The sequence below is a fragment of the Malus sylvestris genome, chromosome 12 (genome assembly GCF_916048215.2).
Source record: "Malus sylvestris chromosome 12, drMalSylv7.2, whole genome shotgun sequence".
NCBI classification, from domain to species: domain Eukaryota; kingdom Viridiplantae; phylum Streptophyta; class Magnoliopsida; order Rosales; family Rosaceae; genus Malus; species Malus sylvestris.
In genome coordinates, this window is record NC_062271.1 from 19,896,771 (window position 1) to 19,922,105 (window position 25,335).

The following is a 25,335-nucleotide window of genomic DNA, read 5'->3' on the forward strand; positions in this document are numbered from 1 at the left end:
GATTTTTTAGACTTTGCACATTCAAGTGCCCAAATCTTTTGTGCCATAGTCTCTCTGACTCAATTTTGCCTGCCTTCCTTGCCACTTCTTCCAAGCATTTCAGCAACAAAGGAAAGCTTCTGTTTTTTATTTGAACTTTCACAACCAGATTCAATAGAGTTCTGTCATCAAATACTTCCGCACTAGTATCTCCAAACAACAGGAAATAGCCATGTTCAATCATCTGTCCAACACTCAAAAGGTTTTCCTCCAGACCAGGTACCAACATGACTTCTTCAATGTGCCTTCTTCCCTTCTTGGTTTCTATGATGAGAGTACCTCTGCCGGTTGCTTTCACAATATCTCCATTTCCCATCTTAACCTTTCCAGTGAATGTAGTATCAATATTAGTTAATAGAGACTCATGAGCAGTCATATGATTACTGCACCCACTGTCTATATACCACACCTCACTGTCTTTTACAACATTGGCACTAAAAGCACAAAAGACATTGTTTCCTTCTTGTTCTTGTTTTGCAATGTTCACTTGCTGAGTGGTGTTTAATCTGCAATCCTTCTGCAAATGGCCAAATCTATTGCATTTGTGACATTTTGGCTTTCCTTTAAACCAACATTCACCAAAATGGGCTTTATCACAGTATCTGCACAATGGTTTGGTTTTTCCACCCCCATTGTTGCTTCCACTGTTGTATTTGTTCTCTCCACTTGATTTTCCTTCCCACTTCTTATTTTTCCCTTTCCAATCTCTCCTTGGTCTGTTTTGATGCTGATTAAAGTGATTTGATGACCCTATGTTTAGTGACTGGAAAGCTTTCTCAGTTGCACCATCAGAATGCCTTTCGAGCCTTTGATCAAAAGCTCTCAAGGAAGCCATTACATCTTGAACACTGAGTGTATCAGTATCCTTAGTTTCCTCTATCACACTCACAATAGAGTCATAAGGCTTAGTCAAACTAATTAGAAGCTTCTGCACTATTCTTTCATTAGGGAGTTCCTCTCCGTAAGTTTTCATTTGAGTCACAACATCAAACAGCCTAGAAAAATAGTCTTTAAGTGGCTCATCTTCTCTCATACGTGTATATTCAAAGTCACGTCTAAGAGACTGGAGTTTTACCTTCCGTACCTTCACATCTCCTCTGTATTCTTGTTGCAGGGTATCCCAGGCAGCTTTGGCAGTTTCTTCATTTGCTATCCTTGGGAATATGACATCGGAGATAGCACCTTGAATGATTCCCAACGCTTTAGCATCATTCATCCTGTTCTCCTTCAATGTAGCTATCTGCTTCTCTGTGAGATCCTCTTCTGGAGCATCTACCTCCATTTCTGGTAACTCATATCCATCTTGAACCATTTCCCATAGGTCATACGACTTGAAGATAGTTGTCATCCGAATCCTCCAATAGTCGTAGTTTTCTCCATCAAAGACTGGAGCTTTAAGTTCTCCTCCACCAGCTCCTTTCATCTTTAACTTATATTGACAGTTAGGGTTTCAGCTTTTACCTGAACAACCCTCGAAAATGGGTTCCACAACGCCCAGATTTCAGTGATCAAGAACAAAGCTCTGAGGCCATGTTAGTGTTTTTGGAAGGTTTATATTTTGTAGAAAATGTTCTTGACAGGGTTTTTGGTTATGGAAAAACACAAAAATGTAAAGAGGGATTTCGGCTATTGCAGTATGCTCTCTTAGCAGCTCATAGCAAACATATATATATGCTGTCAGTAGGGTTTTGGTATACAAGGTCAGATCTTATCTCCATTGGAGCTAGTTGACAAAAACCACAACTACCATATAGTACTAAGTTAATCTAAGCCCTTCACTGGAGCTTTTAATCTAAGCCCTACACTTGTAACAAAACATAACTTAAAAAAACAACTAGCCGTTACAAACTAGCCGTTAGCATCCTGCTGCTTCATTCCTTCGATCAACCTGGAAGTGTTTAGCATCCAACAGAAACAACATCAATTGCAATATGGAGTCTTTGAGTAAGGCTAAATCTTTTACTTTAACATTGAACTGAAGCCAATGCAGGAAGCTCATGTTGGTTGATTAAGGTCTAAAGTGTCATTTTCTTTATTTTATCAAGCTGTTAGTCTTTGTGAAAATAAGTTGTTAGGAATCAATGGTTGAGATTAGCTCTAAATGTGCTAGGCTCAGATGTGAGCAAGTGGCAGGATCTCATAGGGTCTTGTGAATGAATGAAAAGGCACACGCAGAAGAGCACATTGGGTCTCTCTGAGATTTTGATCACAATCCTTCTATCTCATCATTTTCCTTCTCTCTAAGTTCTTCCTTCTCTGATTTGAATTGCTGCAATACTGCTGAACTTTTACAGATTCTAACAGCTAAAACATCTAGTCTTTCCTAGCCATATTAATGATTTTCTTAAATCTTTGCAATTGTTTCCATCTCTTTTTATGTGCTTTTCTGCAACTACATATGAGCGTCTAATTCCATTCACTTTGTTGACAACAACGTCCACAAGCATTCACTGTCCTCGGGATATTTCCGAGCATGAGAGTCCTATCTGCATCACTGAAACCAAACATTCCTCCAATCTTTTCCCCTGGACTGGGCTGTGACCCTGATATCTTGTTATTGGTCTTCCTCATGTGTCATTGCGGTATCTGTCATCATAATCTGTATCGCCCCCTTCATAGAGCAATGCAGGATCAGCTATGTCCACAACATGGTCAGACATCGTCCTGGCTGTGAATTTGTGAATGCTTATACCATCTCCAAACGCGGAATGGTCTTTTTTCCTATGAACTTTTCTAGCTAGAAACAGTATTCCAACGATATAAACATCTCCTAGTACCGAGATTTGGCCTACCATGCCAAACTCTGGCATTCAATACTCACATTATGATGTCACAATCAAATATTTTGAATGCTTCTTTTTAAGGGCAAAGAGGAGTTATCTTTTTTTCTGTTTTCCATTTTACCATTAGAGACATAAGTTGGCTACTAATAAGCTATTAGGAAGGAAAAATGAGAATCCTAGAAAATCATACGTGGAGGAATGTAGTCTACAAAACCCTTAGCCCGGTTGACATGGTTTGACTTTGGGAGGGACTATCTAATGCTTCCAAATTGTGCTGATGACTGTTTTATTCTTGTCATTCAACAAGCTGGAGATGTTCTTGCTTCGAGAGACTGCAAATCCCCGATGTTAACGAGCACGAGCCTAATTGCTTGCTCAGTGGAATAAAAAAGAGGGAGAAGTGCTATCAGCCATGTTCAAAATGAATTGCTGTTTCCAAAATCTCAATTTTTTTGAGAAATTATGAGGTTGTTTGCGTAGAAATCGAATATATAGATTTTTGTAATGAGACTACATCTAAGTTCTTGTGGTCTACTGCAATATTTCTGTGTATAAAAGTGATCATGTACAAGTCATTCGTTTCAAATTTACATCCTAGTAATGCTAGAGCAAGTGCACTGCTCCCTAAATCACCTCTTACTAACTTTGAAGACAAAGAATTGACTGTATAAACATATGACAAACTCTGAGGAGTTCAGATAGACTATATTCAAAGTTAGATGAAGAAATATTATTTAGGATATATCAACCAAATAAAAATGGACTGAAATAGTGCAGGATTACAACTGCTGCAATTAGGATTATATCATATATCGTTGTTGGATTGAAACAGAAACTAATACAAAAATGTAAATATTTCAGCCATAGAACATCAAAAGTAATTTCAGCAGAAAAAGTCAATAATAAATTTTTCTGATCAAAGTGCAAGCTAGCTCTTTAGTTGGATACTTTTACTACTCCTCAATTCCAAAAGTAAAAGTATGATCAGTATGATGACGAAAAGAGAACGACAGTAAAAAAAAGGCGAGACAAGGGGCATCACTTGACTTTCACACAGATTATACTCGACCTGGCTCTTCTCTAGCAGTAATACGATACAAAACAGAGAAATCATTAACAGAACAAAACAATTTTCCCTTATTCTGGAATATAATTATACAATGCTGAGATCAACTTTACATATTGTCATACACATTGGTACATGAACATTATAAGAGCCGAGAGTGAGACCAAGGAAACAAACTTAGCCCAATATTGTATACTGCTAGCTTCATCTTCATAAATTCATAAATGAGTCTCTAATTGCCTTCATTTTGTTGACAACAACATCCATATGCATCCGCTCTCCAGTGGATATTGCAGAGCACGCGAGTCCTATCTGCATCACTGAAACCAAACATTCATCCAATTTTCCTCCTTGGACTAGGCCGCGGTCATGACGATTTGTAGTAGGGTTTTCTTGTACCTCATTTTCGTATCTGTCATCATTAGCATCTGCATCTTCTCCTTCAATCAGCAATGAAGGGTCTACTATATCCATGGCATGATCAGGAATTGCCATGGCTGTGAAATTGTGAATACTTAAACCATCTCCAAACATTCCATCTGTAGGTCTTTTTCTAGTGAACATTTCTAGCAACAATATTCCAAAGCTATAAACATCTCCTAGAATGGATACTTCGCCTCCCATGCCATACTCTGTCATTCAATACTCACATTAGGATATCATAGTCAAATTGTTATGAATCCAAATCTTATTTAAGAGTTCGCTGATGCTTTTTGCCAAAGAAAAGAGGTCTTTTTCTATTTTCTTTCATACACATAGAGACTTAAGTTAGCTACTAACAAGTTATTAGGAGAAAAAAAAATATTGAGAATCACAAAAACGCATACCTGGAGGAATGTAGCCAATGGAACCCTTTAGCCCAGCTGACATGGTTTGACTTTGAGAGAGATTATCAGTAGCTTCCAAGAGGAACCTTGCTAGACCAAAGTCACCAATATGAGCCACCATATCTTCATCCAGAAGAACATTGCTTGGCTTTAGGTCACAATGAACAATTGACGTTTCACAATGGTGGTGGAGATATTCTAAAGCTGAACCAATATCAATTGCTATATTGAGTCTTTGTACAAGGCTCAATCTCTTCTTCTGGGACTGCTCATCATCTGTTGGATGCAGCCACACATCTAGACTTCCATTTACACTGTACTCAAATACTAAACTTTTGAAGTCATTGCCCTGATTGTCAATGCTTGAACAAGCAGTTATGATCTTGAGAAGATTACGGTGCCTTACACTTCTTAGAGCTTCACATTCACGAATGAAACTATTGGAAGCTCCTTGTTGTTGAAGGTTTAATACCTTAACTGCAACTACAATTCCATCACTAGGGAGCACTCCTTTGTATACGGAACCAAAACTTCCTGAACCAATTATATTTTCTCTAGAGAACCCGTTAGTTGATTCAACAAGTTCTTTGTAAGAGACACCTGATTTCCAATCCATATAAGAACGTGAGCTTACAGGTGTACCTCTTGGCTTATTAGGCATTGAACGAGTAACAATGAAGCATGCCAGAGCAATTATGGATGCAAGTGCAAAAGCTGCAGGGAGTACTACTTTCGGGACAAGTAGTCTTCTAGATGAATGAGCCTTTATGTTGGAGCAAGGAGTTAGACTTAATAGTGGGATGCCACCACAAAGCCTACCATTTCCGAGAATTGAGAGACCACTTGCATTTAGAAAGATCCCTTCTTTAGGCAATTCACCCTGGAAATTATTGTTAGCAACATTGAGGTTCTTGAGAAAACTTAACTTGCCCATAAATTCAGGAATCTGCCCAGAAAAATTATTGCTTGAAATATCCATCTCTTCCAAGCTTCTTAAACTTCTAAGAGATTGAGGAATTGTTCCTTCAAATTTGTTATTTGCCAAGTACAAGCGCTCCAACATAATACAATTGCCGAGTGTTGTGGGGATTTCACCCGATAAGTTGTTTCCGGACACATCTAGCTCCACTACCTTTACCAAATTACTCACTTTAGCTGGTAGTGAACCAGTCAAGTAATTGTTAGACAGGAGCAAATAAATTGAAAGAGATGAAATCCCAATGACCTCTTGAGGTATGGTGCCTGTTAAATTGTTTCGAGACAGGTCAAGCGCTAGTAGACGTTGGCAGTTCGCAAGAGTTGGAGGAATGCTTCCCTCAAACCTATTGCCGCTGACGTAGAGCTCTGTCAACGAAGTCAAGTTACCTAGGGAGGATGGAATTGGTCCATAAAACTTGTTGTCATTCAAATATAGTTCCCCTAACTTCTGAAGCCTCCCAATTTCTTCAGGGATCTTACCGCTGAGAAAGTTATAACTTATTCCAAAAAGGGTCAAGTTTACAAGATTGGCGATGCCTCTATCGATGCTTCCATATATCAAGTTCTTCTCCATTGTAAGAGATGTTAGTTGGGTGGAAAGGTTGGATATGGAGCTTGGCAATTCATCTCTGAATTGGTTATCGTAAAGAGCCAACCCCTCCAGACTTGTACAATTGGCCAAGAAGCTGATAAAATTCAGGTCCCCACTTTTCCCAGTTCCAAGTCTATTGGCACCAAAGTTTAGTCCAACTAAGCTTCGCAATCTTCCAAGGCTTTCACCAGGAACTGTTCCAGTGAGATCATTTTCAGGCAAATTGAGATAACGAAGTCTAGAAGCATTTGAGAACGATGCAGGAACATTTCCTGTGAATTTGTTGCTACCAAAATGAAATTGTTCGAGATTAGGAAGAATAACGCCAACATTTGGCGGTAGCTCTCCATGAAGCTGGTTCTGACTGACACCGAAAATGGATATGGAAGAAATATTATAGATTGAAGAAGGAACCATACCAGATAGATTATTTGCCGCTACTGAGAATGCTTGCAAGCCTGTTAGACGCCCGAGCTCTTTAGGTATGCTTCCTTGAAAGTTGTTTCCGCCAATATAAAGACTACACAAAGAAGAAAAGTTTCCTATCCAACTTGGAATAGTTCCAGTGAGATTGTTTTTATCAAACAATAGAATATTTAAATCCAACAACGAACTGAGTTGGTCCGGAATTGGCCCAATAAGCTTATTGGAGTAAAGCTCGAGCACTCTCAGTTGTGTACAGTGAGATATATTGGTTGGAATTTTCCCGCTGAAGGAATTGACAGACAGGTTGAGGTGTTGTAGGCTTTGTAGACGACCCAATTCTTGAGGAAGTTCACCATGAAAATTGTTCCTTCTCAGATTAAATGCAGTAAGAAAAGTAAGGTTTCCAATAGAAGGTGGTATGGAGCCTACCAATTTCTGAGACTCCAGCTCCAAGGTCAAGACTCTTTTTGTGATACGGTTGCATGTAACGCCAGCCCAGCTGCAGAAATGAATGGAATCATTCCATGAGCTCATGATATGAAAAGGATCTTCTGAGATTCTTTTCTTGAAGTCGAGTAGCGCCATGTGATCCGTTTCATTTCCAAGACTAGTGCCACTGCTTGGCAGTGTCGCAGATTCCAGAACTGCGGTGCCCATGCACAAAAGAATGAAGCCATAAAAGAGTTTAAACAGCCTAACTTGAGTACTACTTGAATGCTCCATCCTTTCTGAAAACACAGAGCAAATAAGATACCAAGTTTCTTTCTAGTTTTTTCTTTTGGCTGTGAAAATAAGAAATCGATTGTGTATTACGCAAATACATTAGAAAGAAAACTCACCGACACAGTGTCTAAGGCGGCTTTTTGTTTAATTACAAGTCATGCAACAATAATTTCTACACACAAATGGCCCAGCAAGATAAAATATTTCAAGAGTACTTACAATGTCTTGAATTTTACAAGAGCAATGAATTAAAATATTTCAAAAGGAGTTACGATGCCTTGAATTTTACAAGAACACCTAAATAATTGTTGGGAAAAATTTAGTAGATGAATTAAAAATTCAAGCAAAATAAGAAAGTTCGTAACGTGGTACAAAAATTTGAGTGGAAGGACAAAGAATTCAAGCAATGATACAGTGTGCTTTGTGCATAAAGGAAGAAATCTTATCCCCGGAAAAAAATAAGAAGAAAAGAGAGAGCTTCATTGGGTTGGTGGTAGAAAATTTTGAGTGAATGGACAAAAAATTCAAACAATTATGCTACTATGTGAATCAATGAATCATGTAATCATTTTGTCTATTTCGTAGATGGTGAATCAATGAATCATGTAATCACTTTTGGATCTTTTTCATACTAAACTAGACGATTAGGCAATATTAGCTCATTGAAGTATGACGATGGATGTAGGACGTGGAACGTGGAACGTGCCCCACATCAAAAAATTTGGATCAATTTGTCAATGAACCACAATTATTCAAAGACAATATTGTTGCTTGTTCATTGTGTTGAACTAAATAAAGCAAATGCAGCAGACGATGATTTCCTAAATCTCAATTCTCTGAGAGATAATTAGGTTGTTTGCTTAGAAATTAAAAGTTGGAAGCTCTAAATCATATTATTGGCTGTTGGAATATACAGATTTTTGTAATTGATTTCCATTAATTTATTTCGAGTACTAAGGTCATTCCCAACTGATCCGGTCAGAGGGTCATTAGGCTAAAAACAGCCCGAAATCACACGAAAACCGTCTCCAACCGAGTGCTAGGCCAAAGGGTTTGTGGGCCCCACCGGAGCAAAACTAGCCAATTAGACCGGCCAGCCAACCCGATGAGCCCAACCCACTTTTTTTTTATACAGCCTAACTTGAGTACTACTTGAATGTCCATCCTTTCTGAAAACAAAGAGCAAATAGGATACCAAGTTTCTTTCTTATTTTTTCTTTTGGATGTGAAAATAAGAAATCGATTGTCTATTACACAAATACATTAGAAAGAAAACATACCGGCGCCGTGTCTAAGGCAGCTTTTTTGTTTAATTCTAAGGTCTGGTTTGGTACTAAGGTAATTTTGAAAAAAGTGGGTATAAAAAAAAGCTGGGAGTTTTTTGTGTTTGGTAAACATTCAACTTCAACTTTTTTTTTCACAGTTTTGGGTGAAAAAAAGCCAAAAACACAAAGCTGCAAAACCCAGCTTTAAAAAACCGACTTTTTTTCACATCTGTTTTACATAAAAGTTTACCAAACATTATAATACTGCTTTTTTTTTTCAAAAGCACTTTTACAAAAAAGTTTATCAAACACTCTGCTGATTTATTTCACAGCTGCTTATTCTCACAGCACAGCAGAAGCAGTTTTTTTTTTCAAAGCACAGCAATACCAAACTAGCCCTAAGTCATGTAACAATACACACAGATGGCCCAGTAAGATACAATATATCAAGAGTAGTTACAATGCCTTGAATTTTACAAGAGCAATGAATTAAAATATTTCAAGAGCAGTTACGATGACTTGAATTTTACAAGAACAAAAACAACAACAACAAAACCTTATCTCACGAAGTGTGGGGTTGGCTGTATGAATTCTAGAACGCCATTGCACTGTGTCATGTCTTTCATTAGATCCAAGTATTCCAAGTCTTTTCTTAGAGTCTATTTTCAAGTCTTCCTAGGTCTTCCTCTATCCCTTCGGCCCTGAACTTCTGTCTTGTAATCGCATCTTCAAACTGGAGTGTCTGTCGGCATTTGTTTCACTAGTCCAAACCACCTTAACCGATTTTCTCAATCTTTCCTTCAATCTTGGCTACTCTTATTTTACCTCGAATATCCTCATACCTAATCCTATCCTTTCTCGTGTGCCAACACATCCAATGAAGCATTCTCGTCTCTGCTACACTCATTTTATGTACGTGTTGATGCTTCACCGCCCAACATTTTATGCCATAAAGCATTGCTGGCTTCATTGGCGTCTTATAAATTTTTTCCTTGAGCTTTAATGGCATACGACGGTTTCACAACACACCCAATGCACCCAAAGCACTCTTCCACTTCATCCATCCAACTTGTATTCTATGGTTGAGGTCTCCATCAAACTCTCCGTTCTTTTGCAAGATAGATCCTAGGTAGCGAAAGAGGTCGCTCTTTGGTACTTTCTGATCTCCAATCCTCACCCCTAACTCATTTGAACATTCGTTCGCATTGAACTTGCACTCCATATACTTTGTCTTTGACCGACTTAGGCGAAGTCCTTTAGATTCCAACACTTATCTCCAAAGGTTAAGCTTCACATCTGCTCCTTCCTAAGTTTCATCTATCAACACTATATTCTCTACGAAAAGCATACACCAAGAATGTCATCTTGAATATGTCCACCATCGAATCTTGTCGCCTTACTTCGAATGGAATCTTAGCCCTGCTGAGCAAGATGCATTGCGATTTCCTCTTCTGTGGACCCACTGGAATATGATCCAGGACGGGAAGGGAAATTAAGACTTTTTTCTCAAGTGGGCTTTCTCTTGTAAAGCCAAAGATGCCCCAAGACACAAGGTGCTCCACTTCTAGAATATTAAGTAACTAATTGGTGAAGAATGAAGGTTAGCTTAAAAGAAGTCATTCATTGGCGTCATCCATTACCAATGCAAAAAGGTAAGGACTTAAAGATGAACCTTGATGTAATTGAACGACAGCAAATGATACCTACCCGGTGACCCCTTATCTCGCCCAAAATGGAGAGGACAAAATTGCCCTTCGTAATACACCATCCCCACCATCGGATTGTAATCTTTGATGGGCCAAAATGTAATTAAATAATTTTGGTCTCACTGAGGGTCGAGCTTCCCAGCTAAAACCAACACATTTGGGTCGGGCTGTTGACCCAAAACCAACACAAAGACCAATTGCATGGTTGTAATTAATCTGAAATTTGGATTGAAACACTGTTCATTTGAATAGTGCCAATTTCAAAATAATTTTGGTCTCACTGAGGGTCGAGCGTCCCAGCTAAAACCAACACATGTGGGTCTGTTGACCCAAAACCAACACAAAGACCAATTGCATGGTTGTAATTAATCTTAAATTCGGATTGAAACATTGTTCATTTGAATAGTGCCAATTTCAAACCTTACTTTAGAATAAAGTAATGTTCTGGCATATGAGTCTCTAAAGAGTGAGATTAAGAAAACAAACTTAGCCCATTCTCGTATATTGTTAGCTTCGTCTTCTTAAATTCATAAATGAATCTCTAACTGCCTTCATTTTTTTGACAAGAATATCCATATGCATCTGCTCTCTTGGAGATATTGCAAATCACTGAAGCTAAACATTCCTCCAATTTTCTTCCTTGGAGTAGGCCGCGGTTATGACGCATTTTAATAGGTTTTTCTTGTACCTGCTTTTCGTACCTGTCATCAATATCATCTGCATCCTCTCCTTCAATGAGCAATGAAGCGTCAACTATGTCCGTGGCATGATTAGGCATCGCCATGGCTGTGAAATTGTGAATACTTATACCATCTCCAAGCATTCCATCGGTAGGTCTTTTTCCCGTGAACATTTCTAGCAGCAGTATTCCAAAGCTATAAACATCTCCTAGTATGGATACTTCGTCTCCCATGTCATACTCTATCATTCAACCCTATTTAAGAGTTCGCTGATGCTTTTCTTTCCAAGGAAAATAGGTATTTTTCTATTTTCTTTCTTACCAATAGAGACTTAATTCGACTTCTAATAAGTTATTAGGAGAAAAAAAATATTGAGAATCACAAAAACGTATACCCGGAGGAATGTAGGCAATGGAACCTTTTAGCCTAGCTAACATGGTTTGACTTTGAGAGGGATTGTCCGCCGCTTCCAATAGGAACCTTGCTAAACCAAAGTAACCAACATGAGCCACCATATCTTGATCAAGGAGAACATTGCCTGACTTTAGATCACAGTGAACAATTGTCGTATCGCAATGGTGGTGGAGGTAATCCAATGCAGAAGCAACATCAATTGCAATATTGAGTCTTTGGATAAGGCTCAACCTCTTGCTTTGAGATTCCTCATCATGCAACCGCACATCTAAACTTCCATTTACCATGTACTCGAAAACTAGACTTTTGAAGTCATTGCTGATTGTCAATGCTTGAACAAGCAGTTATGATCTTGAGAAGATTACGGTGCCTTACACTTCTTAAAGCTTCACATTCATTAATGAAACTCTTGAAAGCTCCTTGTTGTTGAAGATTTAGGGCTGGTTTGGTATTGCTGTGCTTTGAAAAAAAGCTGCTGTGAGAATAAGCGGCTGTGCTGTGAGAATAAGCGGCTGTGAAATAAAGCAGCAGAGCGTTTGGTAAACTTTTTTGTAAAAGTGCTTTTGGAAAAAAAAGCAGTCTGATAGTGGGTCTTTTCATTAAAGGAGCACTGTAGCTCCATGTGCTTTGAAAAAAAGCCAGTTTTCCAAAGCTGCAAATAGCAGCTTCAGCTTTTTCCTTTGATTTCAGCTTATTCTCACAGCAGCTTCCAAAATAAGCCCTTTTTTTTCAGTTTACCAAACACCTAAAACCCTCACAGCTTTTTTTCATAGGTGCTTTTTTTTTAAGCACCTCACTCCCAAACTAGGTCTTAATACCTTAACTGCAACTACACTTCCATCGCTAGGGAGTACTCCTTTGTAAACAGAACCAAAACTTCCTGAACCAATTAGATTTTCTCTACAGAACTTGTTAGTTGATTCAACAAGATCTGAGTAAGAGACACTTAATTTCCAATCCCTATAAGAACGTGAGCTTTCAGTTATACCTCTTGGCTTCTTAAGCATTGAACGAGCAACAATAAAGCATAACATAGCAATTATGAAGGCAAGTGCACATGCTACAGGGACAACTACTTTTGGGGCAAGTAGTCCTCGAGATGAATGAGGCTATATGTTGGGGCATGCATGTAAAAGTATTTCTGATCTGCCACCACAGATTTTAGGATTTCCAAGAATTGAGAGACCAGTTGCATTTGAAAAGATTCATTATTCAGGCATTTTACCCATAAAATTATTATGAGAAAGATTGAGATGCTTGAGAAATTTAAACTTTCCTATAAATTCACCTTTCCTATAAATTCAGGAATTTGCCCAGAAAAGTTATTGCTCGAAAGATCCATTCCTTCCAAACTTCTCAAACTTTGAAGAAACTGAATAAGTGTTCCTTCAATCTTCCAAGTGCAGGAGCTTTAACATAATACAATTGTCGAGTGTCGTGGGGATCACACTAGATAAGTTGTTTCCCGATATATCTAGCTCCGCTAGATTTACCAAATTACCCACTTTCGATGGTAGCAGACCAGACAAATGATTGTTAGATATGCGCAAATAAATTGAGAGGGACGAAAGTCCAATAAGCTCTTCAGGTATGGTCCCTGTTAGATTGTTACTAGAAAGGTCAAGCATCAGTAGGTGTTGGAGGTTTCCTATACTTGGAGGCATATTTCCCTTAAAACTAATATTGTTCACGAAGAGCTTTGTCAATAAAGTCAAGTTACCAAGGGAGGATGGAAATGACTCGGAAAATTGTTTGTCATCTAAATACAGTTCTTGTAAATTCTAAAGCCTCCCAATTTCTTCAGGGACATGACCAATGAAATAGTTAGAATTCATTTGAATAACGGTCAAGTTTACAAGATTCTCAATGCCTCTGGGGATGCTTCCACGTATCTAGTTTTTCTCCATTGTAAGACATACAAGCTGGGTAAAAAGCTAACACCTCCAGACTAGTACAATTAGCTAAGAAGCTGATAAAATTCAGATCGCCAGTGTTACTAGTTTCGAGTCTATTGGCACCCAAGTTTAGTCTGACTAAGCTTTGTAAGCTTCCAAGACTTTCGGCAGGGATTGTTCCATTGAGACAATTTTCAGGCAAATCAAGAATACTAAGTCTAGAAGCATTTGAGAACGATGCAGGAATATTTCCTGTGAATTTGTTGCCATCAACTTGAAATTGTTCAAGATTAGGAAGAATAACACCAACATTTGGCAGTATCTCCTCGTGAAGCTAGTTCTCACTGACACCGAAAATGGTTATGGAAGAAATATTATAGATTGAAGGAGGGACCATGCCAGACAGATTGTTTGCTGCAATTGAGAATGCTTGCAAGCCTGTAAGACGCCCGAGCTCATTGGGTATACTTCCTTGAAAGTTGTTTCCACCAATATAAAGACCATACAAAGAAGAAAAGTTTCCTATCCAACTTGGGATAGTTCCAATAAGATTGTTTGTATCAAACCATAGAATATTTATATCCAACAATGAACTGAGTTGCCCAATAAGCGTATTGGAGTAAAGGTCGAGCACTCTCAGTTCTGTACAGTGAGATATATTAGTTGGAATCTTCAAAAGAGAATGCTTGAATGGAATAATCGTGTATTTCATTGATATGTGAAGGAGAAATATATATAGTTGATATGCACAATCAACTCCATAAAAATTGGAGGTGACTTCCTAACTAGGCAAATACATAAAAAGCTAAGTATACAATTAGTTAGGGATTTGTTCCGATTGAGATCTTATTGATTTGTCAACACTCTCCCTCAAGTTGGTGAATATATGTCACTCATGCCCAACTTGTCTAAGAAACTTGAAAACTTATGACTTGAAACAACTTTCGTGAGAATCTCTGCCAATTGATCATCCGTTCTAATTGATGGTACTTCAATTATTTTTCCTTCCAATTTTTCCTTGATACAGAATCTATCAACTTCAACATGCTTCGTTCTATCATGTTGTACCGGATTATGTGCAATGTCACGGACGGCTTTATTATAACAAAATAATTTCATAGGCTGATCATTTTTAATCCCCAAATCCTGCAATAGAAGTTTAAGCCATAAAATTTCACAAATTCCAAAGACCATTCCTCTGTATTCGGCTTTTGTACTGGAACGGGCAACCACATTCAGCTTCTTACTCCTCCATGTAACCAAGTTACCCTCAACAAATGTAAAGTAACTTGACGTTGAGCGCCTATCATTAACCGAACCTGCCCAATATGCATCAGTATAATCTTCAACTCCAAGATGGTTATTTCTTTTAAACAAAATCCCTTTTCCTGGACTTCCCTTCAAATATCACAAAATCCTCATCACTGCATTCATATGTTGTTCTCCGAGATCATGCATGTATTGACTCACTACACTCAAGGCATAAGCAAGGTCCAATCTTGTGTGTGCTAAGTACATTAAATGGCTTACTAACCTCTGGTATCTCCCTTTGTCAACTGGTACTTGATTTGGATCAACATAAAGCTTTAATCCTTCATCTAATGGTGTAGATACTGGCTGACAAGCTGACATACTGGTTTCATGTAACAAATCAATAATGTAATTTCTATGAGACAAGAAAATTCCCTAATTGCTTCTTGATACCTCAATCCCTAAAAAATATTTTAGGGATCCAAGGTCTTTCATCGTAAATTTGGTAGACAAGTATCTTTGTAAGGCTGCACGTTCTTCCGAATCATTTCTTGTTACCACCATATCATCTACATACACAATAAGTGCAGTAAGCTTCCCATTTCATATTTTCAAGAACAAAGTATGATTAGAGTTACTTTGTTTGTAACCAAATACTCTCATTGATTTTGTGAATCTTCCAAACCATGCTTGAGAAGGATTGCTTTAAACTATACAATGATTTCTTCAACCTACACACCTTTCTTTTGTATTTATCTGGAGTATTACATATTGGTGGAAGATCCATATAAATCTCTTTTGTCAAATCTCCATGCAAGAAAGCATTCTTCACATCGAATTGTTGTAAGGGCCAATTGAGATTTGCAGCCAAGGACAACAAAACTCGAACTGTGTTAATCTTGGCCACAGGTGCAAATGTATCTGTATAGTCGATTCCATATTTTTGAGTGTACCCTTTTGCTACTAGTCTTGCCTTGAAGCGATCTACCATCCTATCAGCTTTGTACTTCTTAGTATAAACCCATTTGCATCCCACATGTTTCTTACCAGTTGGCAAGTCTGTGATCTCCTAGGTAGCATTTTTCTTCAAAGACTTTATCTCTTCATTCATTACTGCTTGCCAACGTGGACCGAGTAAAGCCTTCTGCACATTGTAAGGAATATATACAGTAGATAATTGATACCCAAATGACTTATTTGAGTCTAACAGGTGACTGGTAGACACATAATTACTTAACGAGTATAACACTTTAGACTCAGGGTTGGGCTTATTCACAAAATACCTAGTTTTGTACTTAGGATCAGCTTTGTAAGTGGGTTTAGGAATACCTCGGTTAGGGAGATGACATGGTGGTGGTGCATCCGAAATTGAAGGCGATTGATTATGGTTATTAGGGCTCAAAGATGGTGAGGCCAACTGTGAGGGCAGCGAGGAAGTTGGTGGTGCGAAAGTTGGCAGTGAGCTGTTCGATGACGTAAGCTCGTCTCTTTCAAGGTTTTCAACATTATTTTCATGTGAATGATCACCACTTGTCTCCAATGAATTACCACTTAATTCCAACTCATTCACATTATTTTCATGTGAATGATCACCATTTGTCTCTAAGACATTACCACTTAATTCCAAGTCATTCATAACGTTATTTTCTTATAAATGGTCACCACTTGTTTCCAAAACATCCCCACTTGAATCCAAATCATTCACAATAACTGTATCTGGAATACTATAATCAAGAGTTTGAACTTCAGTCTGATTCTCCCCCTGAAGTGAAGACTCGAGATTGGCATAGTACATATCATTATCATGAAATGCAACATCCACAGTGATAAACAACTTTTTCATTGGAGGGTGGTAACATCAGTATCCCTTTTGATGTGAGGCATACCCCACAAACACACACCGTAAGACCCAGATGAACGAATGCCACATGACCGAACACGTGAAGTGGGAGATTGGGAATTGCAGGAGCATGGACATGGGAGGTGAAAGCCTGAAACAATGTTTGAAAATTAATCGAGAGGGAACACGATTAAAGAGATATGCAGCTGAATTGAGAGCTTATCCCTAATAGGATAATGGAAGACGAGCCTCAAGCAAGAAAGCACGAACAACTTCCAGAAGCTGACGGTTCTTACGTTCTGCAACCTTATTTTGTTGAGGAGTGTTTGGACATGTAGATTGATAAACAATACCATGATGATCAAGAAAGGCACGAAGCTCATTGTTCACATACTCACCACCATTATCACTCATGAGAACCCGTATTTGTGACTTATATTGTACTTGCACCATTTTGTGAAATCGCTGAAACAAAAAAGTAACTTGGTTTTTGACTTCATCAACCAAACCCAAGTCATACGTGTGCAATCATCAATAAAAGTAACGAACCAATGAGCCCCACCAAATGTAGCAGTTTTAGATGGTCCTTAAAATCAGAATGGATTATCATAAAAAGAACATAACTTTTAGTCATATTGGGCGGAAACGAAGTACAATGACTTTTAGCCAGTTCACAAATACCACATTTAAAGCTAGAAACATCATGCTTAACAAATAAGCTAGGAAACAACCTCCATAAATAATCGAAAGAAGCATGTCCAAGTAGACGATGCCACAACCAAACCTCTGAAGCTTTATTCTTCTATCCCTGAGATCCTTCCACTGCAAGAGCTTGAGTCAACATTCCGATATTATTTGATGTCAGCTCCAAGTAGTAGAGCTTGCCCTTCCTAATACCATAACCTATTGTCTTACGAGTCTGAATATCCTTAAAAACATAAAAAAATAGGCCAAAAAATTACAAAGCAATGTAGGGCAACAATGATTTGAGCAACTGATAATAAATTATAGTCAACAACATTCCCATTGGCAACACTCACGACAGTTTTGGTGGATGGTTTTAGGGTTTGTATCTGTCCAGAATCACAAGTCATATGTTAAGTAGCACCAGAATCAATTATCCACGTATTATTCGTAAAAGATGCAGAAACCTTTAAAGCCTTACCATTGTTATATGTATGTTCAGAAGCTACCTTAGTTTTTGCAATCAGTGCACGAGTTTGGACTACCATTGCTCTAGATGAATTTGACGCAACGTGTATGGGTGATTGATAAGGTCAAAACTTCCAAACTAAGGTCCTATAAAACAAACAGAGACATAAAAAAACCAACAAATTTCCTTTTTTCTTTTTTCTATTTTCTGTTTTCTTCCTTTTTTCTATTTTTCTTCTTTCTTTACTTTTTCACCTGTCTTTCCTCATTTTCTTTTCTTCAAACCCTTTTTTTTTCGCAATAGCACATCAACCTTTTATTTTTTTGCCCTTTCCTTTTTCGCAACAGTAAGCTTTTTTTGCTGTTCTTCAAACAGTAACGAGTGGGTCATTGTTGGAGTGAAATTTCCTACAGGAAGAAATACCTCCACAGATTTGTTGACCTTAATCCTCACGTTCGCCGAATACCTCATAAGAGGCATCCCCGAATAGTCTTTCTTTGTAGCTTGTCTGGGCGGGGTACCTGTAAGAGATACTCTGACGCTCAAGTCAGTAGATTGATTTTCTATTCTCTGGTTTATCTCGAGTTCTGATTGCGTTGTTGGTGGAAGGATCTCTTTGAGGATGAATTATGCAACTTAGGATCTTAATTCTGTTGTTGATAGAATGGTCTCTCTGGGAAGAAGTTACGCAACTCGGGCTCCTGACTCTATCACTTATTCTTCCGACCCTTATGCAAGAGATGAAGTGGGTATTTCTAGCGCACCTTCCCCTCGCCACCCATGTTGCCCCCAGTGCTTTGACTGCTCCCTGTTATTGGATGAGCGTGAAACTCTGAAGGGATACTTGCAACACGCTGAACACCAAGTGGATAGTCTTAGAGAGGAATTGATGGATGTTGATCATGCCGTGTCCGCTGCTCACTCAGATGGCATACATGATGGTTTTAAACAAGGCATTCACTATTTTCGCTCCAAGGCTAAGGCGACCTTTCCTTCCATAAACTGGGATAATCTCCCCATCTCGTTAGACTAGATGTCATCTTGCTTGTAATAAGTTGGGCCCTTAGGTCCAACCACTATTAGGATATCTAGTAGTGATGTTGTCCTTGTTTTCACCTTCTACTAGTAGGTTTATTTCTTCTTTCATTCTTATCTTTTATCGCACTATGTATCCAACGTCCAAGAGGTTTTCCTCTTTGAAATAAAAGATATTCCCTTTTACGGGAGGGAAAAACATTGTCCCACTTTTTGAGATTTTACTTTTGAACACGTAATGCTTCATTTTCCTCTGCAAACACACGACGTGTTTGGGGAGGAAAATTGTTCTTTGCAAAGATTTATTTAATTCGCCCCTTCATTATTGTAAACCGTTCAACCTTGAATTCTTCTCTTAATCAGGTATTTACCTTCTTCAATCCTTTTCCCTTGTGATCCTCTTTAGCCTTGATTTTTCGTCACCTCAACACGGTTGCTGGACCATGCGCTACTAGATACACACAAGAAGTTTTGAATCCCTCCGGAGATGCAGGGACTCGATCAGTGCATGTGAGGTCTCAATCCCAAAATAGTGAACCCAGTTTCACCATAGAACAATTTAAAAAGCTAACAAAGGAATTGCGTGAAACAAAAAAGACAGCATAAGAGGCTTTGAAGAAGGCTGAGGCGAGAAATGCAGTGGAAGATGTGATCGGCACCAAGAGACAATGTGCAGAAGAAGAATAAGGAGGGCAGCTTTAGTAGCGCGCCATCCAGTAACCGTGTTAAGGTGACGAAAAATCAAGGCGAAGAGGATCACAAGGGAAAAAGATCGAAGAAGGTAAATGATGTTGATTTGCGAGAACAAATTGAGAAGATTGTGAAGGGATACAAGCCACAGACCCTGACGAAACTTGCGTTAGAAGCAGCCAGGGGGATCCGTAAATTGCTGTTCACAGAGGACATCCTGAAAGCTAAACAACCTGCTAAGTTCACCCAACCAAAGTTCAGGCTGTTTGAAGGCACAACTGATCCCGTCGAGCACATTTACCATTTCCAACAACAAATGGCGTTTGAAGGAGATGACGAGGCCCTCCTATGCAAGTTGTTCCTCTTAAGTATTTTGGGATCATCTTTAACTTGGTTTAGACAACTGAAATCAAGGTTTATTGGAAGTTTCACGGAGCTCTGTGAAGCATTCATATCTCAGTATGTTTGCAATCGGAGGCCAAGAAAAGATGATAAGATCTTGTTTAACACCAAACAAAATGTTGGCGAAAGCCTCAAAAGCTATATGACTAGGTTCACAAAAAAAATGTCCACCCTAGAAGAATGTGATTCTCACACTGTGTCTTTGGCATTCTGAGAAAGGGTGTTGCCTGGAACGAAGATGCATAGGTCATTAATCGAAACTCCACCATTGGACATGAGGGAGGTGATGGCCCGAGCTGATTGAATCATCAGACTAGAGGAAGATGAACCTATTCAGTCTAAGCGGGCCACATCCACTATTACTGCATCTCCAGCGGGCACTATCGTGCCTATCTTGAAACCTACGACTCAACTGAAGCAAGAATGAAGATTCTCACGTGATCCAATGGATTGGTTTAATGAAAGATCCAGACCTGATCGCCTACACACCAAGTTGATAGTGAGCTTGGGCAAAATTTTCAATAAGAACAAGGGAAAGGGAATCTTTTGGTCACCAGCACCGATTTGAGTGCCGCTAGAGAAGCGAGACAGGAACAAGATATGTGCTCATCACAAGGACTTTGGTCATACCACCAATGATTGTCGAAGCCTGAGGAACTAAGTGGAAGTTATGCTGAAGAAGGGGATGTTGTCACAGTATCGCATAAAATCAAGAAACGAACGTAAGAATGACTGATGACTTAAAGCAATAAGAGGAAACATTGGGGTGGATGAGAGGCTATTGGATATCAATGTTATACATAGTGGACCCTCAACCCTCTGAGGGACAAGAAGCACGCTCTCGGTCTTAAAGACGAGAAGCCGAGAAATCTAGACGAGTGCACAACATAACATAATCCCTTGAAGTGTCCAAAGCATTAAAGAATCTTGGAGTCATCTCCTTGAGCCAAAAACACCTTGAAGGGATTCAATTCCCTCACAATGATGCACTAGTCATGACCCTACATGTTGCCAATTCAAGAGTGAAAATGATACTGATTGATGGGGGGAACAACATAAACGTTCTATTCCGGAGCACATTTAAAATGATGAAATTAGATGAGAAAGAGATAAGGTCAAATCCAACTCCCATTTATGTGTTTGAAGGAACTAAAGCCTGACCCATTGGAAATGTGACTCTTCCCGTCACCGCAGTAGGTAAGGCTCTTTTCGTCACTTTTGTCATTATCGACACACCAAGTGTGTATAACATTATTATGGGAAGAGGCTGGATCTATCAAATGGATGGGAAAGCGTCAACCAGATATTAAGTGATGACAACGGATGGTCAAATGGGATCAGCTAGAGGCTAGAAAGTGTTACAGCATGGCAACAAACATTAAGACAGCCATGAAAGTACAACAGAGCTCGAACTTGCATGAGAATAAACCATTATAGCAATTAGCAGATGACCTACCACAACAGGATCAGAAAAGTGACGATCAAGAACGCCCGACTATAGAACCACTAAGGGAAGAGGTTTTGGATCCAACCGATCCCGAGAAACGAATATGGGCGGGCTCCCTTCTATCTGATGCGGAAGTTGAAGAGTTGCTGAAATTCTGAGGAGCAACATGGAAGTTTCTGCATGGTTCTATAGGGACATGCTGGGGATTGACCCAGAGGTGGCATGTCACCAGTTGAACGTTGATCCGAGTTGTCCTCCACACCGATAAAAGCAAAGGAGATTTGTGCTAGAGTGAAATCAGATTATCAGCGCAGAAGTCGATAGACTCCTTGAAGTTGGATTCATTTGTGATATCTGGTGCCCAACTTGGGTTTCGAATGTCGTGGTGGTAGGCAAGAAAGAGAAAGGAAAATGGTGTGTGTATGTGGATTACACTAACCTAAACAGGGCATGTCAGAAAAATTGTTTTCCAATTCCAAAAATTGACCAGACGGTGGATGTTACGATCGGGTAAGCACTATTGTCTTTCTTAGATGCTTATTCCAGTTATAACCAAATTCCTATGGCCGCTGAAGATTAAGAAAAAAACTGCTTTTATCATTGAGCGTGGGTTGTATTGTTACACTGTAATGCCTTTCGGACTCAAGAATGCTAGCTCGACTTATCAAAGGTTAGTGAACATGATGTTTAAAAATCAAATTAGAATACAATGGAGGTTTACATTGACGACATGGTCGTCAAAAACTGGGAAAGGTGCCAACACATTGATCATCTACACAACACTTTCGACCTATTAAGGAGATATCGCATGCGGCTAAACCTGGCAAAAAGTGCATTTGGTGTATCATTTGGGCAGTTCTCAGGGCACATAGTAAACAAACGAGGCATTGAACCAAATCCAGCGAAAGTTGAAGCCTTGTGTAACATGCCAGATCTAGTACCACTTAGAGATATTCAAGTGTTAACTGGAAGAGTTGGTGCCCTTAACCGTTTCATCTCACGATCATCCGATCGATGCAAACCATTTTTTCAAGCCATACGAAATAGGAGAGGAGGTGTGTAGGGGCATGAGCAAAGGGAATCTTTCAAACAACTGAAGAAATATCTCACAAGCCTATTATTGTTGATTATCCCCAAACAAGGGAAGCTGTTGCGCATGTACCTGGCCGTAAGCAAATGGGCAGTAAGTGCTGCGTTATTCATAGAGGAAGGCGCGGTTTAGCAAACCATATTTTATGTGAGCAAAAGTTTAATTGATGCAAACTAGAGGTATTCGCTTGTTGAGAAGTTGGTGTTGGCCTTAGTAACCGCAAAGAAGAAGCTCTATCAATACTTCAAGGCACACACCATTGTGGTGTTAACTAATCGACCGATCAGGGCTATCTTATCTAAACCAGACTTATCAGGAAGAATTACAAAGTGAGCCATTGAGCTGAGTTCCTTTGACATAAAGTATTGGCCTCGAAGCGTAGCCAAATGACAGGTAATTGTTGACTTTCTTGTAGAGTGTTATCCTCGTGAAAGTTTGCAGGGTGAATGCGAGGAAATTACGGAAGTCGACCCTAGTGAAACCAAGTAGGAGCTGTATGTGGATGGCTCATCCAATCAAGCAGGAGCTGGGGCATGGATCATTTTAATTTCTCCTGAAGGTGTAGACTTAGAGTGTTCAGTTCAGTTGGATTTTCCAGCATCAAACAATATGGCGGAATACGAAGCCCTGATACTAGGCATCGAACTTGTGAAACAATTGAAGATAAGCCGTCTTACCGTGCATAGTGATTAACAACTCATCATCGGCCAAACAACTGAAGAGTACACAACTAAAAATGTGAGGATAAAGGCATATCAGCAACTAGTTAAAGGGCTGGCGAATGGATTCAAGTATTTCGAACTAAAGCAAATACCTAGAGAGATGAACGAAAGAGCAGACCAGCAAACGTGTGTAGTGTCAGCCGCACAAGAGAACCTACGAGTAATCGAAGTAGAATGTCTATACTTTCAAAGTATCGGAGCAGAGAAATCAAATGTGATATAGATAGACAAGCAAAGGGCGAGACTTGATAACCCGTTGCTAGAACAGGCTCAAGCTGAAGATGATGACTGTTGGGTGACTCCAATCGTAAACTACCTAACTAAAGGGATCCAACCAGAAGATCATGTAGAAGCGAGAAAACTCCGAATGAAAGCAGTAAAATATGCAATCTTCAACGACACGCTTGATAGGAATTCATTATCAGGACATTACCTCATGTGCTTAAGACCTAGTTTGGGAGTGAGGTGCTTAAAAAAAAAGCACCTATGAAAAAAAGCTGTGAGGGTTTTAGGTGTTTGGTAAACTGAAAAAAAAGGGCTTATTTTGGAAGCTGCTGTGAGAATAAGCTGAAATCAAAGGAAAAAGCTGAAGCTGCTATTTGCAGCTTTGGAAAACTGGCTTTTTTTCAAAGCACATGGAGCTACAGTGCTCCTTTAATGAAAAGACCCACTATCAGACTGCTTTTTTTTCCAAAAGCACTTTTACAAAAAAGTTTACCAAACGCTCTGCTGCTTTATTTCACAGCCGCTTATTCTCACAGCACAGCCGCTTATTCTCACAACAGCTTTTTTTCAAAGCACAGCAATACCAAACCAGCCCTAAATCCAAGGCAATCTAAATGGGTCCTAAGAGAATTACATGATCAATCCAATTGTAGAACCCTGACCATTTGCAAAATGGGGCATGGACATCGTAGGCCGTTGCCAAGGGCGTCCAGGAATAACAGGTTCGTCATTCTCACCACATACTACTTCACTAAGTGGGTAGAAGCAGAAACATACATTTTTGTTACATAAGATGATGTTGTAAGATTCGTATGGCGGAACATTATATGCTGGTTTGGCATACCAAGGGTGATTGTGATGGATAATGGGACATAATTCGATAATCAAAGATTTAGAAGTTATTGCACAGAGAAAATGATCATATTACAATTCTCTTCTAGAATTTATCCCCAGGGCAATGGCCAAGCGGAGAAGACAAATCGAACAATTTTCGATTGCTTAAAGCAAAAGTTAGAACAGTGCAAAGGAAAGTGGCGTGAGGAACTCCTTAATGTACTGTGGGCTTATCGTACCAAAAAGCGGAAGCCAACATGTGAAAACCCATTCTCTCTCACTTGTGCACTGAAGTGGTTATCCCCACAGAAGTCAGTCTACCTATGATCAGAACCTTAGTTATGGAAAATGGCAAGAACGATCAGCAACTAGTCCATAACCTCGCCTTAGTCGAGGAAAAAGAAAATTGCTGCACTACGACTTGAGAACTACCAAAACCAAGTTGCCACTTACTTCAACAAACGGGTCAAGTCAAAAAGGTTCAACGTAGGTGAATGGGTATTGAGAAAGGTCATGGAAAACACAAAAGATTTGAATGAAGGAAAGCTTGGACGCATATGGAAATGACCATATAAGGTGACCGAAGCCTTTGAAAATGGAGCTTATAAACTCAGGCACGTTGAAATAGGTCAGTATGTGTCACGCTCTTGGAGCGCAATTCATTTGAGAAAGCACCACATTTAGCTTTTCATGTTTGTGTTTTCTGTATTTAAATTTCTGTTTCCAGCAATGTTGAAGGGTACCTTCTTATCTTCTTGACATGTTAAATGGTGTATCCCTAGATGTCTGCTAACATCTCCTTATTGTATGATAAATAAAGTTGCACTTCATTCGAATCTTTGACTAAAGTCTAAGGCTAAAAAGCATAAACCATGGATTGAGGATCGAATCAAGATCCAAAACGTAAGATTGAGTGGGAAAAGAAAACCCAAGATTGGATGGACAGAGACCCAATCAAGATCAAAAATCTAAGATTGAGTGGGAAAAGAAAGCCCAAGATCAAATGGGCAAAGACCCAATCAAGATCGAAAATCTAAGATTGAGTGGGAAAAGAAAACCCAAGATCGAATGAGTAAAGACCGACCAAGATCGAAAATCCAAGATCGAATAGGTAAATACCTGATTAAGAGAAGAATTCAAGGTTGAATAGTTTAAGAACAATAACGAAACGGCGAATTAAATAAATCTTTGCAAAGAACGATTTTCCTCCCTGAACACGTCGTGTGTTTGTAAGGGAAAATAGAGCATTACG

General features: G+C 39.1%; 2 protein-coding genes across 4 annotated transcripts; both read right to left on the reverse strand.

Annotated features, from left to right (window-relative positions):
- Window positions 1–3,935: 3,935 nt before the first annotated feature.
- LOC126592645 (putative receptor-like protein kinase At3g47110) lies at window positions 3,936–7,553 on the reverse strand. Of its 3 annotated transcripts, none has more exons than XM_050258402.1 (3): window positions 4,716–7,553; window positions 4,288–4,520; window positions 3,936–4,200 (listed from the first exon to the last, which is right to left on the reverse strand). In XM_050258402.1, the coding sequence occupies exons 1-3, from the start codon at window positions 7,432–7,434 to the stop codon at window positions 4,099–4,101; spliced, it is 3,054 nt and encodes a 1,017-aa protein (XP_050114359.1). In that variant the 5' UTR covers window positions 7,435–7,553; the 3' UTR covers window positions 3,936–4,098. The 3 variants fall into 3 exon arrangements, with proteins under 3 accessions (XP_050114359.1, XP_050114358.1, XP_050114360.1); XM_050258403.1 differs by having other exon boundaries at window positions 4,124–4,208; XM_050258401.1 differs by having other exon boundaries at window positions 3,936–4,520.
- A 4,775-nt stretch (window positions 7,554–12,328) lies between these two features.
- On the reverse strand, window positions 12,329–16,281 carry LOC126592222 (leucine-rich repeat receptor protein kinase EMS1-like). The gene is made up of 5 exons (XM_050257946.1): window positions 15,929–16,281; window positions 14,929–15,027; window positions 12,993–13,176; window positions 12,788–12,892; window positions 12,329–12,379 (listed from the first exon to the last, which is right to left on the reverse strand). The coding sequence occupies exons 1-5, from the start codon at window positions 16,279–16,281 to the stop codon at window positions 12,329–12,331; spliced, it is 792 nt and encodes a 263-aa protein (XP_050113903.1).
- Window positions 16,282–25,335: the final 9,054 nt, after the last annotated feature.

Bases quoted from the DNA above. Each gene is read 5' to 3' on its own strand.
- LOC126592645 (XM_050258401.1), bottom strand. From the start codon at position 7,434: ATGGAGCATTCAAGTAGTACTCAAGTTAGGCTGTTTAAACTCTTTTAT. The intron at 4,521-4,715 runs GTATGCGTTTTT...ATTGAATGACAG, and splicing joins CATTGGCTACATTCCTCCAG to AGTATGGCATGGGAGGCGAA.
- LOC126592222 (XM_050257946.1), bottom strand. From the start codon at position 16,281: ATGAATGACTTGGAATTAAGTGGTAATGTCTTAGAGACAAATGGTGAT. The intron at 13,177-14,928 runs GTTAGTAAGCCA...GAACAATATTAG, and splicing joins GACAAAGGGAGATACCAGAG to TTTTAAGGGAAATATGCCTC. The intron at 12,893-12,992 runs GTAAATCTAGCG...TGCACTTGGAAG, and splicing joins CATCGAAAGTGGGTAATTTG to ATTGAAGGAACACTTATTCA.